General features: G+C 59.0%; 1 protein-coding gene and 1 non-coding gene across 5 annotated transcripts in view; one reads left to right on the top strand and one right to left on the bottom strand.

Annotated features, from left to right (window-relative positions):
* Positions 1 to 1,592: 1,592 nt before the first annotated feature.
* On the bottom strand, positions 1,593 to 1,665 carry TRNAK-UUU. The gene has a single exon. It is a non-coding gene; the product is annotated as a tRNA-Lys (tRNA).
* A 492-nt stretch (positions 1,666 to 2,157) lies between these two features.
* CAMK2B (calcium/calmodulin dependent protein kinase II beta) overlaps positions 2,158 to 17,335 on the top strand; it is an 81,856-nt gene continuing 66,678 nt past the window's right edge. For all 4 annotated transcript variants that reach the window (XM_038754704.1, XM_038754702.1, XM_038754703.1 and 1 more), the window contains exons 1-2: positions 2,158 to 2,249; positions 13,591 to 13,685. In XM_038754704.1, coding sequence (XP_038610632.1) covers positions 2,185 to 2,249; positions 13,591 to 13,685 — 160 coding nt within the window. In that variant the 5' untranslated portion in view covers positions 2,158 to 2,184. The remainder of the gene's footprint in view (positions 2,250 to 13,590; positions 13,686 to 17,335) is intronic.

The following is a 17,335-nucleotide window of genomic DNA, read 5'->3' as shown; positions in this document are numbered from 1 at the left end:
GACCCCCCAAACCCACCTCTCCCAAGGACATCTGGGCCTTGGTCCATCCGTGACCTGACTGCTCAGGACCCTGCAAACCTCCCCTCCTCCCCCCTCCCCTAAGGCAGGTGCTTGTCTCCTGACCCCCGTGGAGACACTGGATCACATCCGTCCAGTCACTAAGCAGGGCAACATCTGTCCTACAGGCGCGGGCGAGAAAAGGAGGGAGGAGGAACGGAGGGAGAAGGAAGAGGGAAGGGGAGAGGAGGAGGAAGAGGGAGGGGGGATGGGAGGAGGAGAGAAGAGGGGAGTGGGGAGGGGGAAGGAGGAACGGGAAGGGAGAGGTGGAGAGGAAAGGTGGAGGAGGAGGAGGAAGGAAGGGAACGAGGACAGTAAGGGAAGAGTGGGGGAGAGGAAGGAGGAAGGAAGTGGGAAGGGGGGAGGGCAGGCAGGGTCGGCAGGGAAGGAGGGAAAGAGGGAAGGGGAAGGTTCCGGCAGCTCCCAGGAGGAGCGAGACCCAATCGCCTTGGCCGTCGCCGCTCTGCAGATGTGCTGCCGTCGCCATGGCGACCGTCCTAACAATAACCGCGCCGCAATCTCCGCTCCCTCCATCCCGGCCCGGCCCTCCCACCCCAACCCCAGCCGCCACCTGGGAGCTGGGGGCGGGGGGCGCGGGGCGGGGGGCGCTCCGGCCCTCCCTCCCTCCCTCCCGGGAAACGCGGGGTCGGAGGCGGCGTCTGAAGCCCCGCTCACCCCTCCAAGAGGGCGGGAGGCGGGCAGCGGGCAGCGGGGAGGACGCCCCGAGGCTGCGGGGCTGGGGCGGGGGGGAGGGGCTGCGGAGGGGCCGGCTGCAGGAAACTCCGCAGGCTGACGGCTGGCCGGGGGAGGAGGGCGGAGCGGAGCGGGGGGCTTTTCCGCATAAACCCTTCTTCCCCGAGGAACTCCCCCTTTGCGGTGGGCTCCCCCTCCCCTAACCCTCGGCCTCCCTGCCTCCCTCCCCGCCAGCCTCCTCCCGGCTCCCACAGGTGCTGCCTGACGGAGCAGATCCGTGGCCTCGGCAACCACGAGGCGCCTACCGTGTGCAGGGCACCGGACGCACCAACGACAACGCTAATAATGACACCAAGAATATTTGTTTAGCGTGCTAAGAACTGTGCTAGGCGCTGGGGTCGTTGCCCGGCAATTCATTCGATCGCATTTATTGAGCGCTTACTGTGTGCAGAGCACTGTACTAAGCGCTTGGGAAGTACAAGTCGGCCACATATGGAGACGGTCCCTACCCAACAATGGGCTCACAGTCTAGAAATGAAGTCAGGCCCACGGTCCCGGTCCCTCACGGGGCTCCCAGCCTAAAGGGGAGCCCCGAGTGCGTGCCGAGGGCGGGCCCGGGCGCCTGCCCTGTGCGGAGCGCTGAGCTGACCGTAGCTAGGACTCCGGGGGTAGGGGGAGCAGGGGCATCTCGACGCCGCCCGAGATTCATTCATTCATTCGTATTTATTGAGCGCTTACTGTGTGCAGAGCACTGTACTAAGCGCTTGGGAAGTACAAGCTGGCAACATATAGAGACGGTCCCTACCCAACAGTGGGCTCACAGTCTAGAAAAAATGAACGGCCGCCCGAACAGGGACTTGAACCCCGGACCCTCAGATGAAAAGTCTGATGCTCTACCGACTGAGCTACCCGGGCTCGGGTCCGCGGGGTTTGGTCGTTGTTGGGTAGGGACCGTCTCTATCTGTTGCCGACTTGTACTTCCCAAGCGCTTAGCACAGTGCTCTGCGCACAGTTGGCGCTCGATAAATACGATTGAGTGAATCGCCTCTCGCCAGCGCTGCCCCCGTCCCGGGGCAGATGCCAGGGGGAGGGCGGTGAGCGGGTCCGGGGGTCCGGGGGTCCGGGGGGGGTGGGTCCGGGGGGCCGGTCCTCGCCGTGTGCGGCAGAGCCCCCCGCCCCCCGCCCCCCGCGCGTGGGTAGGTGTGTGGCACCGACACGCAGCCGCCAGCTCTCGCGTTGCGGCTGCCCAGGGCCGCCCCCCGCCCCGCCCCGCCCCGCCCCGGCGCCCCCCGCCCCCCGGGTGCCAGTCGGAGCCGGAGCCGGAGCCGGAGCCGGAGCCGGTGCCGCCGCCGCCGCCGCCGCCGCAGCCCCCCGCCCCCACGGCCCCGCACGGCAGCCCCCGCCCCCCGGCCCGGCCCGGCCCGCACCGCCGCGATGGCTACCACGGTCATCTGCACCCGCTTCACCGACGAGTACCAGCTGTACGAGGACATCGGCAAGTAAGACGCGGGGGCCGGGGGGCTGCGGGGGCCCGGCGGGAGGGCGGCGAAGCCGGGGGCCAGCGGGGCGGAGGCGGCTGCGGGCTGAGCGGGGGCGGGGGGCGCCGGGCCCGGCGTGACGCATTGCTCCCCGGGGAGGGCCGCCCGCCCCCTCCCCAGACCCGTCCCCGGGGCGCCTCCGGGGGGCCAAGCTCAGGTTGGCGGGGGGACGGGTCTGGGGACGGGGCGACGCGTCCCTGACCCCCATCTTCCCCGGGGGTCCGGGGGCGGGAGAGGCTGGGAGAGGGAGGGGAGCGCCTGGTTGGCGGGGATCCACGCAGAGGGGCGCGTCGGAGCCCCCGCCCCAGCCGCAGCACTACGCGCGTCCGCGGAGCATAGTGTGTGTGTGTGTGTGTGTGTGTGTGTGTGTGTGTGTGTGTGTGAGGGGGTTATGGCAGGTGGACGGGGGGCGTCCCTTATCCTCCCTGGCCAGCCCCCTCCATCCCTCCCGCCCGCCCGCCCCAGGCCCAAGTGGCGTCTTGCTCCTGGCCGGGATCGTGGGAACCAGCGGCCGGGGAGACCCCGGGAACCGTCGGCCCGTGGCCTGTCTCCCGCCCCGCCGAAGCGGTCCGGTCCGGTCCTGTCCTGTCCGGTCCGGCCCTGCCCGGCCTCCGGGAGGGTCAGGGCGGGGCACGGTCCGGGAGTCCCGGCTCCGCCGCCGCCCCGCGTCCCGCGTCTCTGGGGGCGCTTTGTGTCGCCCCCCTGGAGGGTTGTGCGTCCCGGACTCCTGGGACCCTGGAGTGTGCGGGCAGGTCGCGGGTCCGGCCGGGTCCCCCCCGCCACCTTTCCCTTCCCGCCGGAGATCGGGGAGGCTGGGCTGGGTCCCCATCCGCTGGGTCATCATCATCAATCGTATTTATTGAGCGCTTACTGTGTGCAGAGCACTGTACTAAGCGCTTGGGAAGTACAAGTTGGTAACATATAGAGACAGTCCCTACCCAGCAGTGGGCTCACAGTCTAAAAGGGGGAGACAGAGAAGCGGGACGAGCCTCGGGGTCCCACAGTGCTCCCCCCGACCCGCTCCCCCCACCCCCCTGGGCTGGCGGGACGTTCGGACCCCCTCCTCCCTGTTTTTCCGGAGGCCGGGGCGTGGGGCGCGGGGCGAGCCCCGGGGTCTCTGCCCGCGGGCGGATCGCCGGCTTCTCTGCGGTGGGAGCCAGTGTGCCCTCCGAGGGGAGTTCCAAGTGGGCACTGCCTTGGAGTGGGGATCAAGCTCCGATCAATAAATCAATCGAATTTACTGAGCGCTTACTGTGTGCAGGGCACTGTACTAAGCGCTTGGGAGAGTACGATATAGAACAATATAACAGAGTTGGTCCATATATTCCCCACCCACGACCAACTCCACAACCATGTCTCTCCCCCCGGCCCTGGCCAGGCTGACCGTCCTGTGCCTTTTCATCCGAGGGCCCTGGGCAGGGAGGGCACCGGGCACTCAGCCCTGCCTGCTTTTCCCATTGGCCCCGTGGGCATGGGGCTTTTAGGCCAACGCCTGCTGCCAGTCTGCTCACCGCTGGACCAAGTTGCTCCCCAGACACCTAGGTTGGCACCTAGACTGGCACCCGCGGGGCCTGGGGTCAGAGGGCTGGGCGTTGCCGGGCTCTAGGATCTGGCAGGCAGGGACCCTGGGAGATAGAGACTGGAGCAGCCGGTGGGCGGGCAGGGACCTTGGGTGGTGGCTCCCTGGTTCGGCCCTGCTGGGGCTGCTGGGCCAATCCCAGGGTGCCCTGTGCCCCCAGCTGTCATCCCTGCCCTGTCCCCAGCTCTGGGCCTGCCCGTCCCTCTCCCTCTGAGCCTGCCCCGTCCTTGTTCCATCCCTAGACTCCTGGGCCTGCCCTGTCCCCAGGCCCCTGGACCCGCCCTGCCCCTGCCCCGTTCCCAGCCCCTGGGCCTGCCTTGCCCCTCCAGGCCTTTCCTGTCCCCCCAGACCTGTCCTGGCCCTGCCCCGGTCCTGGTCCCTGGGCCTGCCCTGTCCCTGTCCTGTCCCTCTCCTGTCCTACCCCTGGACCTCTGCTCCCAGCCTGGCTCCGGTCCTTGCTCCCAGACTGGAGAGCCTGGACCTTGTGCCAGGGTGAGACTGGGGCTCCAGACAGCTGAGGGGAAACAATGACTTTGCTCCCACAGAGGGGACCGGGGAGGGTCACTGACCCCATAGTCCCTACCACTAGAAGTCACGGCTTTCTGGAGGAGCTGGGGCAGGGCAACGGGGGTGAATGTCTTTCCCTACTCCCCATGGGCTGTCCCTGCTTTGTCTCCAGCCCCAAAGCAGAGCTTTGGATTCCCCTCACCAGAGGCAGAAGGTGAGGGTTGGCGGCCTGATCCTCCATCTGACTTTGCTTCCCCCACCCCCTGCCTGTTTCCCATGAGATCGCAGTGCAACTGGGAGCCTGGGAACCCTCAGAGAATCAGGGCGTGGATTTCACTTACCCAGACCCTGAAGGCCTGGGTACCGGAGGCCGGAGGCCGTGGGGACCAGTGGCTTCGTTGGGCTGGCATGGGCCCACTGCGGCATGGGCGGTGGGCAGGTCCCGGGATCCGGGGGATTTAAAGATCCAGGCATTGAGCCTGGATCTTGGTGGCAACACTGAACCCGAGACCCTCCTACCCGCCGCCTGGTTTCCATTCTCACTGACGGGGAAAATGCAGAGCCAAGGCCTCAGCTTTGTGGCGGGTGGTGGCCGCTGGGCCGCAAAGGGTGGGCTGGGGCTTGGGCCTGGGAGGGGTTGCCCTTCTGGGCCTGCCCATCCCCTCCCGGCTGGGGGACGACCCATCTAGCCTGGTCCTTGGGGGCGAGGGTGGGGTGACCCCTTTGAAGTCAAGGAAACAGAGAGAGCTGGGCTGGAGGGGTCATCGAGGGCATCCCCCAGCCTCTGAGAAAGTGATTTCCAGAGCGGAAGGGAAAGGTTTCCGTAACCCAGTTTGGTGTTTCTTTGGTTAGCCTCTATCTCCCTGGCCATTCCGCCTCACCAATCACCTGATGTTCACGTGCATATATATCTGCATACTGAATAATGATGGCATTTATTCAGTGCTCTCTATGTGGCAAGCATTGAGCCAAGTGCTGGGGTAGATAATCGGTCTCTGTCCCACAGTCTAAGAAGAAGGGAGAGCTGGGATTTTGTCCCCATTTTGCAGATGAGGAAAAACGTTCAGATAGGTTAAATAACTTGGCCAGCATCACACAGCTGGCAGAGCAGGGATTAGAACGCAGTTCTCTTGTCACTCCCCAACCAGCGCTTTTTCCAATGGAGCACGCTAACAGCTTGCTGGCAAATTGTTCAGTTGCTTCTTTCTGCATCATTGGAGTACCTGGCAATTTTTGTCTGCTTGTCTCCCCTGTTCAATGGTGAGGTTCTTGAAGCCAGGAACTGTGTCTTTCTCTTCTGCTGTAGGTCCCCAAGTGCCCAATACGGTGTCATGCAGGTAGGCTGTGACCCCTTTTCCTGTTTCCCACCAAGATCATCCTGGCTTTATCACTTTAGCATCTCCCTGCTGTCTCCACCGGTGGTCCACTCTGACCCCAAGGCCATCTTCTGCAGAGCCTGACCTTCCTCATCTAACACTTGCCAAGTTTGATTTTTTGCCCCCCTTTGAGGCCTCATCTTTGTCCTCCACTCTGACCCCTTCCCCACTTGCCCTGCCTCCCTCCGGATTCTGCTCCCAACTCCCAAGGTGGGGATGGGGGAAGATGGTCAGTTCCAGTCAGGTGTGGGCAGCGTGGACACTGCCCTTCCTGCCTGCAGGGCTTGAGGCAGGAGGAGAAGTGGGGAATGTGGCTCGTATGCTCGCCTCTTGTACCTGTGGTCCTTTCCCAGGTGCTCAGGGTCAAGCATCGCCACGAAGGAGCACACAAAAAGCAACAGCACCGATCCCCCTGCCTCCTTGCCGGCCCTCCGATGGTTTTTGTGGCTCCTCGCTCGACTCCTTCCGCTGCCTCCCACGCCTTTAAAGCTATGGCAGCGAGTGCCGAGACCAGGCTCCACTGAGGATCTGAACGATGGAGAACAGCGGGTGGTTACTACGGTTACCACCGGTCACACCCCTGATCCTCCACTCAAGCGCCATGGAGACTTAAAAGAGATGAGCTTGCCCCACGTTGCTGAATGCAACCTGACTGGAAGGAGGTGTCCACTGGGACCCCCAGATCTTCTTTGGTCATGCCCGGTCTTTTCTTGCTGGGACCCCTTGGGAATCCACATGGGGTTGACCTTGAATTTGTTCCCGTCGGTGGGAACAGGGGGGTTGTTGTGTTCAGGGCCGGAGAGGTGAGAGTCCCGGTGGTGGAGGCTGGGCCTCTACCCTCCTCCCGTGGTCCCTGCTGATGGGAGAGCCGGCTGCTGGGCTGAGTGGTATTGACGCCTGTCTACTTGTTCTGTTGTGTTGTCTGTCTCCCCCTTCTAGACTGTGAGCCCGCTGTTGGGTAGGGACCATCTCTATGTGTTGCCAACTTTTACTTCCCAAGCGCTTAGTACAGTGCTCTGCACACAGTAAGCGCTCAATAAATTGAATGAATGATTGAATGATTGAATGAATGAATGAATGAATGAGTGTCTCCCCCCGGTGGCGGGCGGAGTCACTGCAGCCTGGCCGTGGCAGGGGTCAGTCCAGGGACAGCTGGATGGAGTGGGGGAAAGTTTGTTGGGTTTTTTTAATAGTATTTATTAATCTCTCACTATGTGCCAGACAGGGTACGAAGCACTGGGGTGAGATACAAGCTAATCGGGTTGGACAAAGTCCCCATCCCACGTGGGCCTCACAGTCTTAATCCTCGTTTTACAGCTGAGGTAACTGAGGCCCAGAGAAGTGAAGTGCTTTGCTCGAGGTCACACAACAGGCAAGTGGTGGGGTCGGCGTTAGAACTCAGGTCCTCCTGATTCCCAAGCCAGAGCTCTGTTCATTCATTCATTCATTCATTCAATCAATCGATTTATTGAGTGCTTACTGTGTGCGGAGCACCGTACTAAGCGCTTGGGAAGTACAAGTCGGCAACATATAGAGACGGTCCCTACCCAACAACGGGTTCACAGTCTAGAAGGGGGAGACAGACAACAAAACAAAACAAGTAGACAGGTGTCAAAACCGTCAGAATAAATAGAATTATAGCTATATGCAGATCATTAATAAAATAGAGTAGTAAATATATTCATTCATTCAATCGTATTTATTGAGCGCTTACTGTGTGCAGTACACTGTACTAAGTGCTTGGGAAGTCCAAGTTGGCAACATATAGAGACGGTCCCTACCCAACAGCAGGCTCACAGTCTAGAAGGGGGAGACAGACAACAAAACCAAACATATTAACAAAATAAAATAAATAGAATAGTAAATATGTACAAGTAAAATAAATAGAGTAATAGATATGTACAAACATATATACAGGTGCTGTGGGGAGGGGAAGGAGGTAAGGCGAGGGGATGGGGGTGGGGAAGGGGGAGAGGAAGGAGGGGGCTCAGTCTGGGAAGGCCTCCATGCAAGTAAAATAAATAAAGTAATAAATATGTACAAATATATACATATATATAGTGAATATATATAGTGAATATATGTTGCCGACTAGATATATATAGATATAGTGAAAATATAGTGGTTACAAGCAAATTGAGTTGGACGCAGTCCCTGTCCCACGTAGGGTTCACAGTCTCAATCCCCATTTTACAGATGAGGTAACAGCAGCCCAGAGAAGTAAAGTGACTTGTCCAAGGTCACATAGCAGACAAGTAGCAGAGCTGGGATTTGAGCGCAGGTCCTCCGACTACCAGGCCCCTGTTCTAGCCATTACACCATGCTCCTTCTCAAGGTTGCAGGAAGCCGGCTCCGGGCGGAAGCGACCACCGGTGGGAGGGCAGGGGGATGACTGGCATGGGACTGGGGCTGCCCCGGGGGCGGCTGGAGGCTGTTTTGGAGATGGAAGCAGAACGCAGGGGCGGGGGATAGGCCTGGGGGACCATGTCCGGGGGGCGGGCATGATGTGGGCAGCCCTGGGGGCTGATGGGGCTGGAGGAGAGGACAGGTCGGATCAGACTCCTCAGGCCGGAGAAAAGTGGGCTGGAAGCTCCCGTGTCAGGGTCCGGGTGACGGGGGGGCACGGCAACAGCAGAAGCACTGTCCCCCAAATCCCGTCACCCCCTCCCCCCCGACCAAGGGAAGCGGCTGCAGGGTAGCAGGACCTGACCCAATCCAGAAAACACTTCTACCCCTAGAGGGGAGTGAGCGCAGGGCCCACGCAGATAGAATCACCGGCAAGTCCCAACAGGGTTTTGACAGAATCAAACCTGAGTTTCCCTTTTGGGTCACTGAGGGAGAGTCAGGGATGAAGAGGGGACAGTCAGGGGTGTTGGATGGTCCGTGCTGGGTCGCTGGGGGAGAGTCAGGGCTAGAGGGGAAAATCAAGGGTGTTTGATAGTCTTGTGCTGGGTCACTGGGGGAGAGTCAGTGATGGAGAGGGGAAAGTCAGAGGTTAGATGACCCATAGTAGGTCACTGGAGGAGATTCAGGGACGTTGGATGATCCACGCTGGCTCACTGGAGGAGAGCAGTAGCATGGGTTAGTGGGTAGAGCTCGAACCTGGGAGTCAGAAGGTCATGGGTTCTAATCCTGACTCTGCCCCTTGTCTGCTATGTGACCTTGTACAAGTCACTTTACTTCTCTAGGCCTCAGTTACCTCATCTGTAAAGTGGGGATTGAGACTGTGAGCCACCTGTGAGACAGGGACTGTGTCCAATTCAATTTGCTTGTAATAATAATAATAATGATGGCATTTATTAAGCACTTACTCTGTGCAAAGCACTGTTCTAAGTGCTGGGGAGGTTACAAGGTGATCAGGTTGTCCCACATGGGGCTCACAATCTTAATCCCCATTTTACAGATGAGGTAACTGAGGCCCAGAGAAGTGAAGTGACTTGCCCAAAGTCACACAGCTGACAGTTGGCGGAGCTGGGATTTGAACCCATGACCTCTGACTCCAAAGCCCGGGCTCTTTCCACTGAGCTGCGCTGCTTCTCGTGGCTCAGTGGAAAGAGCATGGGCTTTTGTCTCTTGTATCCACCCCGGGTGCTTAGCGTGGTGCCTGGCACATAGTAAGCACTTAACAAATACCACAGTTGTTTATTGATTATTTATTTATTTTATTATTTATGAAGAAGAGTCGGTGGTGGTGTGTGGTCTGCTCGGGGTCAATGGGGGAGAGCCGGGGGGTTGGATGGTCCATCCCTAGCCATGACAGCAGTTATGAGGCCATGAGGGTAGCACATAGTTCCTCTATGTGTCCTGGCGTCTCTTGAGGAGACAGTCTTGGGAGAGACGGGCCGTGGGGTTTGTGGAGAAGAGAGGGGGCTGCTGCTGGGGCCACAGCGGCTGCTAGCTACCTGATCCCTCATTCCCTCCTGGTCCCCTCTGCTCACCCTCCCTCTCCCTCCCTCCCTCCTTCCATCCTGCCCCACCAGTTTGGGTGCTGCTTCGAGGAGGAGCCGAAGTATGGGACTGGCGAGGGGCGCTTGGGCCTGTTTCCTCCCCGGGGGCCCGGACCCCCTGGGACGGATGCTTGTGGTCGGCAGAAGGGGAAAGTCTATCAGAGGTGAGGTCGGGGGCCATCCCGCCCAGTCCCCTGCCTCCAGCGACGATCTGGGCCGCTGGGTTGGCCGAGAGAGGGGACCTTGTCTGGCTGCCCAACGTCCTAATAGTCCCACCCCCGGGGGTCACTTGGGCTTGGGGGTGTTCTGGGGCTGGGGGAGGGAGGCCCACCCTAGGACTCCTGAGAGGCCAGCCGTGTGGGGGGAATGAGAAAAATAGTTCCCCGGAGGAGGGGAGGAGAGGGGAGAAGCTGCCAGTCGAAGGGGTTGAAGGAGAGGGCAAGCGTGTGACACGTCTGACAGGCTGGGGGTGGCTGAGAGGGGAGGCTGCGGGGAACGGGTGGGGGCTGAGAAGCCTGTTTTCCGGTGGGGGGGGGGACGGGGACGGGGAGGGGCCGCCTCGTGGAGGCTGCGTGGGGTCGTCGACCTCCGACCCCCGCGCGGTCTGCGGGGCGGGAGCTGGGGCCCGGTCTCCCCGCAGGAGCACTGCCTCGTCGTTAACCACTGCGGGCTCCCCTCTGCGCCTCCGTCTTCATTCAGTCGGATTTAGTGAGCGCTTCCTGAGTGCAGAGCACTGGACTAAGCGCTTGGGAAGTACGTGTCGGCAACAGAGACGGTCCCTACCCGACAACGGGCTCACCGTCTAGAAGGGGAAGCCCCCTCCTTCCTCTCCCCCTCCTCCCCCTCCCCCCTGCCTTATCTCCTTCCCCTCCCCACAGCCCCTGTATATATTTATATATGTTTGTACGTATTTATTACTCCATTTATTTATTCATCTTATTTGTACAGTTTATTCTATTTATTTTATTTTGTTAATATGTCTGGTTTTGTTCTCTGTCCCCCCCTTCTAGACTGTGAGCCCACTGTTGGGTAGGGGCCGTCTCTATATGTTGCTAACTTGTACTTCCCAAGCGCTTAGTAACGGTGAGCGCTCAATGAATACGATTGAATGAATGAATGAAAGGGGGAGAGAGACAACACAACAAAACACGTAGACAGGTGTCTTCCGCCCTGTCCGCGCCGGGTGGGAGCCGGGGGAGGGGACAGGGGTTGCGTTGGAGGCCGGTTCTGTCCAACTCGCGGGTCGCAGAAGCCGCTAACCGGTCCGCGGCCCTCCAGGAAAGCCGTAAACCGTCATCAGGCCTGAGTGAGCCCGCAGCCCGGGCGCCGTGGCACCGGGACAAACCCCAAGAGCCTGGCAGCCATCCATCCATCCATCCATCCATCCATCCATCCATCCATCCATCCACCCATCCATCCATCCATCCATCCATCCGTGCACCCACCCCCGCGGAGGCGCCTTGCCCTGCTCCTTGACTTCTTCTCCGGAGCCCGGCCCCGGGAGGCCGGGAGCCGGGGTTGGAGCCCCAGGCCCCCCGCGCCGGGGCCGGGGCGTTCCGCGCGGCGGACGGGCCCGGCAGGAAACCGAACGTGGGCGCGGAAAACTGCAGCAGTTTCCAAGGCAACCGGCCGCCAGGTTGGGGCGCGTGGGCACCGCGCTGCGGGCTCTGCGGGCGCCCGTGGGGCCCGGGCCGGGCGCCGCGCCCCTGCCCCGCCCGCCCGCTCGTTGCGCTCCGGGCCGCGACGGGAGCGGGGCGGGCGGGGACCGGAACCCCGAGGGCCAGTGTCAGTCAATCAATCAATCAATCAATCGTATTTATTGAGCGCTTACTATGTGCAGAGCACTGTACTAAGCGCTTGGGATGTACAAATTGGCAACATATAGAGACAGTCCCTACCCAACAGTGGGCTCACAGTCTAAAAGCAATCAATCAATCAGTCGTATTTATTGAGCGATTACTATGTGCAGAGCACTGTACTAAGCGCTTGGGAAGTACAAGTTGGCAACATCTAGAGACAGTCCCTACCCAACAGTGGGTCCACTCCTCCTCCCACGGGCCCCGGATCCATGGGCCGGGACCGAGACCTGTCCACTTGTTTTGTTCCTGTCTACATGTTTTGTTGTCTGTCTCCCCCTTCTAGACCGTGAGCCCGTTATTGGGTAAGGACCGTCTCTATATGTTGCCGACTTGTACTTCCCAAGCGCTTAGTACAGTGCTCTGCATACAGTAAGCGCTCAATAAATACGATTGAATGAATGAATGAATGAATGAGGCTCCTCCACCGTTCCCGGCAGGAGACCCCCTCGTTTGTCCGGGAGTCCAGGTTGTTCAATGGATCGGTCTGGCGACCTAGGAGGCCGAACTCAAGGCAAGAGAAGCCAGGGATTAGACTTAATATTATTATTACCCTATTGGCTAAGGACTTAATGTGTGCCAGGTGCTGTACTAAGCGCTGGGGTGGATACAAGCAAATCGGGGTGGACACAGTCCCTGTCCCACGGGGGGCTCACAGTCTCAATCTAGCCCTCTGCCACCGATGTGCCGGGTGACCTTGGGCAAGTCATTTAATCGCTCTGGTCCTCGGTATCCTCATCTGCAAAGTGGGACTCAGACAGGGAGTCCTCGTGGGAAAGGGGCTGGGTTCCGATCCTGTTACTTCGTATATACCTCAGCGCGGGGCATATGGTAACTGATTAATATTAATAATAATAATATAGCAAAAGCACGGAACTGGGAGTTAGACCAGGGTTTCCATCCCGGCTCTGCCCCTGGCTTGCTGTGTGATCTTGGGGGAGTTGCTTACCCTTTCTGAGACTGTTTCCCTTCTCGGTGAAAAGGGGCAGGTGACTGCCTCTCCCTATGCAGATCCAGAGTGGCGGGAGATCCTTAACTGCTCCCGCCCCTCACGACCCGCACCTTCCAAGGGAATCTGTGACCTCGTGGTCCTACTGAAGACCCTGGGGGCTTCCCTGGAACAGAGAGGGCCGGGGCAGAGAGAGCCCCCTCCACGCCCGCTGGGGCCGAGGACAGTCCGTCCCCTCGGGCAGTTCGGATGGATGGATGGATGGATGGATGGATGGATGGATGGATGGATGGATGGATGGATGGATGGATTGATGGATGGATGGATGGATGGATGGATGGATTGATGCATGGATGTCCGCCTTAGTGCTTGTTCCAGCCTCTGCCTGCGCCTCTGGGGTCGACCGCGCGGCCGGGCCGTGGGGCGTGGGGTGAGAAGGGGAGCCGCCGCTGCCACCGTGGGGCTTGGGGGTGGGGGCTGTAACCGATCAGGGAAGGGCTCCCGTCCCGGGGATCCGGGCCAAGGGCTGGAGAGTTGTCCTGGTGCTTTGGGGCCGGAGTCCCCTCCGCGTTTGGCCCATGATCGGGAGCTCCGGCAAAGCCCCAGCCCAGCATCGACTGAGCCTCCTGAGGGCAGGGCGCTGGGTTGGACGCCTCCTGGGTGCAGGGCACTTAGCTGGGCGCCCCCAGACGACAGGGCCCTCTGCTGGAAGGCAGAGATACCGTCCCTGCCCTCTAATGGGGAAGACAAGAGACAACAATGGACGGATCTTCTCTAAACTAAGAATGAAAAAGGAATGATCAGTACTGAGAAAACCCCTCTGAGACACCCCTCCTGAAACGCCAGTAGCTCCCTTGTCCTCCTCTCCACCACACTCTCCCATCTGGCAGGGGGAGGGGGGAGTGTCTTATCTTTTCCTCCTGCTTCCTCCCCACCATCCTCACTCCCTCTGTCTTGGGCTCCTTGTCTCTTGGGCAGGGCCCCAGCGGATGGCTTGGCTGAGCTTGTTGGGAGATTAACCTGCTTTCTCTCCTCTCTCTCCCCTCCCCTCTTTACCCTCCCCCACCCCGACGTCCCCTCCCTTCCAGGGGGGCTTTCTCGGTTGTGCGACGTTGTGTCAAACTTTGTACTGGACACGAATATGCAGCCAAGATCATCAACACCAAGAAGCTCTCTGCAAGAGGTAGGGCCAGCAGGTCCGCTGCAGCTGCCTGGAGGGGGTGGGGTCTGTGCTGGTTGGGGGTGGGGGTTGAATACTCTGAAGGGGAATGGTCGCCCACCTGCCCTCCAGCCTGAACACATGGACCAGCTTGGCTGGTCCATGCTGGGTCACTGGGGGGGCGGGGGGGGGAGTCAGGGATGGATAGGGGAGAGTCGGGGGGTCAGATGGCTCATGCTGGGTCACTGAGGGAGAGTCAGGGATGTTGGATGGGCCATGCTGGGTCACTGGAGGAGAGACAGGGATGTGGGATCGTCTGTGCAGGGTCACTGGGGGAGAGTTGGGTGTGGAATGGAATGGTCCATCCCTAATCATAAGGATGGATGTTCAGGAGGGCCACCGGCACCCGGTTCCTCCAAGGGCCCAGATGTTCCTGTCAGAGATGGAGCCCTGGGCTGGATGGACCAAGGTGGTGTATGGTCTCTTGCTGTCATTGCAGTGAGCCATTGCCCTTGCTGTGCGCAAAGCGGGCTTGGCCTGGAGAGAACATATGACTTGAACTGGCCTGTCCAAAGCTCTTTCCCATCAGTGTTCTCACTTTCAGCTTCAAACAGCCCCTGGGAAAGGCAGGTGAGATGAGGAAACAGCTGCCAAGAAAGGCTAAGCGGCCTCCCAGGGGTTGCACAGCAGTAGCATTAATAGTATTTATTAAGTGCTGACTAAGCATTGTTCTAAGTGTTGGAAGAGACTATACAGGTGGGAATTAAGACTCAGTCCCTGTCCCTCAGGGGCTCACTATCAGCAGGCCAGGAAGAGCCAGGTGGAGTCTAAGGGCACGGGCCAACTGACTCAGGGACAGGCCTTTCTGTCCCCCTCTTCATCCCCTGACCCTCCCCTCCTTTCTGTCTGGTCTTGACCCAATCTGATTCTGAATTCTTTTCAGTCAATTGAATTTCACTCAATTAATCAATGGTATTTACTGAAACCTTACTGTGTGCGGAGCACTGTACTAAGAATTGGGAGAGTACCACATAACAGAGTTGGTAGATGCATTCCTTGCCCACAACGAGCTTCAGTCCTTTCTCCTTTGTGGTCACTTTCCCCAGACCAAAGACCCCCAGAGATGAGGGCAGGGGAGAGGGCGGGGGCTTGGGGAGAGCCAGTTTCTGCGTGGGAATCCCTGATAGGGGATGGGGGTGGGGCCGGGGGGTTTCTTGTGCTGGGAAGGCTGAGAGCAGAGGTGGAACCCAGACCACAGCTGCCACCCACCCGGTTCAGGGGCAACTGGAGGTCCTGGTTTAGGAAGGGCTGGTGGTGATTCAGGGCTGATTGTGCACTAGGCTAAGCGAAGGGCTAAGCACTAGGTGCAGTGAGGAGAATCTGACCTCTCTCTTGAACCAGAAGGAAGGTGGGGGAGTGGGGGAAGGAGAGACATGAATGCAGCAGGTGGGAAGTGGAAGAAACCCCTCCCCTCAGAGTGACTGTGGCAGTTTGGAGGGCAGGTGCGGGGTGGGGGGAATGTGCCCAAAGTCATATTAATTAGCGTTGTTTAAAGCACCCCCCGCCACACACACGCCTATTAAATGGAGAGTTGCTAGACATTATTCAGCTTCCTGTGAATTCACTGAAGAATTAAGGGTTTATTAAACAGCCGCTGGAGGAAAATGAATTGAGCGGGAGAGGGAACCTCAGAGCCCCATCCTAAAGCTTATCTCCAAGTCCTGCTGGGGGCACCTGTGACCAGGGGGGCAACTTCCCCTTTTTACCTCCCTCGGTGGGCAGGTTTAGCTGGGGTGTGATCGGGAGGGCATCAGGGAGTGGCTGGGGGCCTCTGGGGGCTGGAATCCCACCCTCTGTCCTTAGGGAAACTGCGGGGGGAGGGCGGGAAGGGGGCTGGAGCCCAGTCCATCAGCAGAGTCTCCCTCCGCCCCGAGATCTCATTGGAGGGCTTGACCTGCCTGGAGGATACTTCGGCCAACTCAGTGGGCAGAGCTTCCAGGATGGCGGAGGGGAAAGGTGGTGAGAGGGTGGGAAGCAACATGGCCTAGTAGAAAGAGCCCGGGACTGGGAGTCAAAAGGACCTGGGTTCTAATCCTGATTCCATCACTTGTCTGCTGTGTGACCTTGGGCAAGTCGCTTCACTTCTCTGTACTTGTTACCTCATTTATAAAATGGGGATTAAGACTGCGAGCTCCATGTGGGACAGGGACTGCGTCCATCTTGATTAATGTGTATCTGCCCCAGCGCTCAGTACAGTGCCTGGCATATAGCAAGAGTTTAACAAATATCATTTAAAAAAAGAACCCGGGAATTAGGACAGAATGTGTGTAGGCAGAGGTTTGGTCGTGCAGCAGGTGAAACAGCGGAGGCCACAGGCACAAGGGAAGATACATCTATGTCTGTCCTCTCCCTTAAAGTGTCAGCTCCCGGAGGGCTGGGCACTTGCCTTATGTTTCTATTGTTCTCTCCCAAGCGCTCAGCCCAGTGCCTCGCATATAGCAAGAGTTTAACAAATATCATTTAAAAGAAAACCCGGGAATTAGGACAGAATGTGTGTAGGCAGAGGTTTGGTTGTGCAGCAGGTGAAACAGCGGAGGCCACAGGCACAAGGGAAGATACATCTATGTCTGTCCTCTCCCTTAAAGTCAAGGGAAGATACATCTATGTCTGTCCTCTCCCTTAAAGTGTCAGCTCCCGGAGGGCTGGGCACTTGCCTTATGTTTCTATTGTTCTCTCCCAAGCGCTCATCCCAGTGCCTCGCTCCCACTGGGCACCCAGTAAACACCTTTACAACTAGGAGAGAACCTATGTCAGACAGGACCAGCAGGAGGGAGGACCAGCGGCAGGGCTGGAGTCCTGGAGACTTCCTCAATCCCACCGCAGATCAGGGGCTGAAGCTCTTTCTCAGGCTTATATGTCATTCGTTCATGGGGAGAGGGGAAACTGGGCTGCTGCTGGGGGCTTTGGGGTGAACCCTGGGGATTCAGGCTCTAAAGGGGGACCCCATTACTGCAGGAACTTTAGGGCTGCTGCCCAGGACCTGGGGCTAAGGGGGGGGGGTGCTAAATAATAATGATGATAATAATAATAATTGTGGTATTTAAGTGCTTACTGTGTACCAGGCATTGAACTAAGTGATGGGGTGGATACAAGCAAAACAGTTTGGACATAGTCGCTGTCTCACGTGGGGCTCACAATCTCAATCCCCATTTTACAGATGAGGTAACGGAGGTATAGAGAAGTGATGTGACTTGCCCAAGGTCACACAGCAAATAAGTGGCAGAGCCAGGATTAGTACCCGTGACCTTCTGACTCTCAGGCCCATGCTCTATGCACTACGCCATGCTGCTTCTCATATCCCCACACTCGCTGGATGAAGCAGGGGGACTGGGGTGGGACTGATAGGGGGGCTTTAAGAGCTGCGGTCTAGGGCCTTGGCCTGAAGCCCCCCTCCCCCCAAGAAGAGTTAATTCGATTCGGTGGGGGGCGTCCAGGAGGCAGGGGTTCTGCCTCAGCAGTACTGAGCCCCTACTGTGTGTGTGTGTGTGTGTGTGTGTGTGTGTGTGTGTGTGTGTGTGTGTGTGTGTGTCGGGAGCCCACAATGACAGAAATGGAGGAGGAAATGTAGCTCTGGCCGGTCCAGGAGGTGATCAAACACCCACACTCAGACACCC

The sequence above is a fragment of the Tachyglossus aculeatus genome, chromosome 11, assembly GCF_015852505.1.
Source record: "Tachyglossus aculeatus isolate mTacAcu1 chromosome 11, mTacAcu1.pri, whole genome shotgun sequence".
In the NCBI taxonomy this organism is placed as follows: Eukaryota; Metazoa; Chordata; class Mammalia; order Monotremata; family Tachyglossidae; genus Tachyglossus; species Tachyglossus aculeatus.
This window is presented reverse-complemented; position numbering and strand designations above follow the sequence as displayed.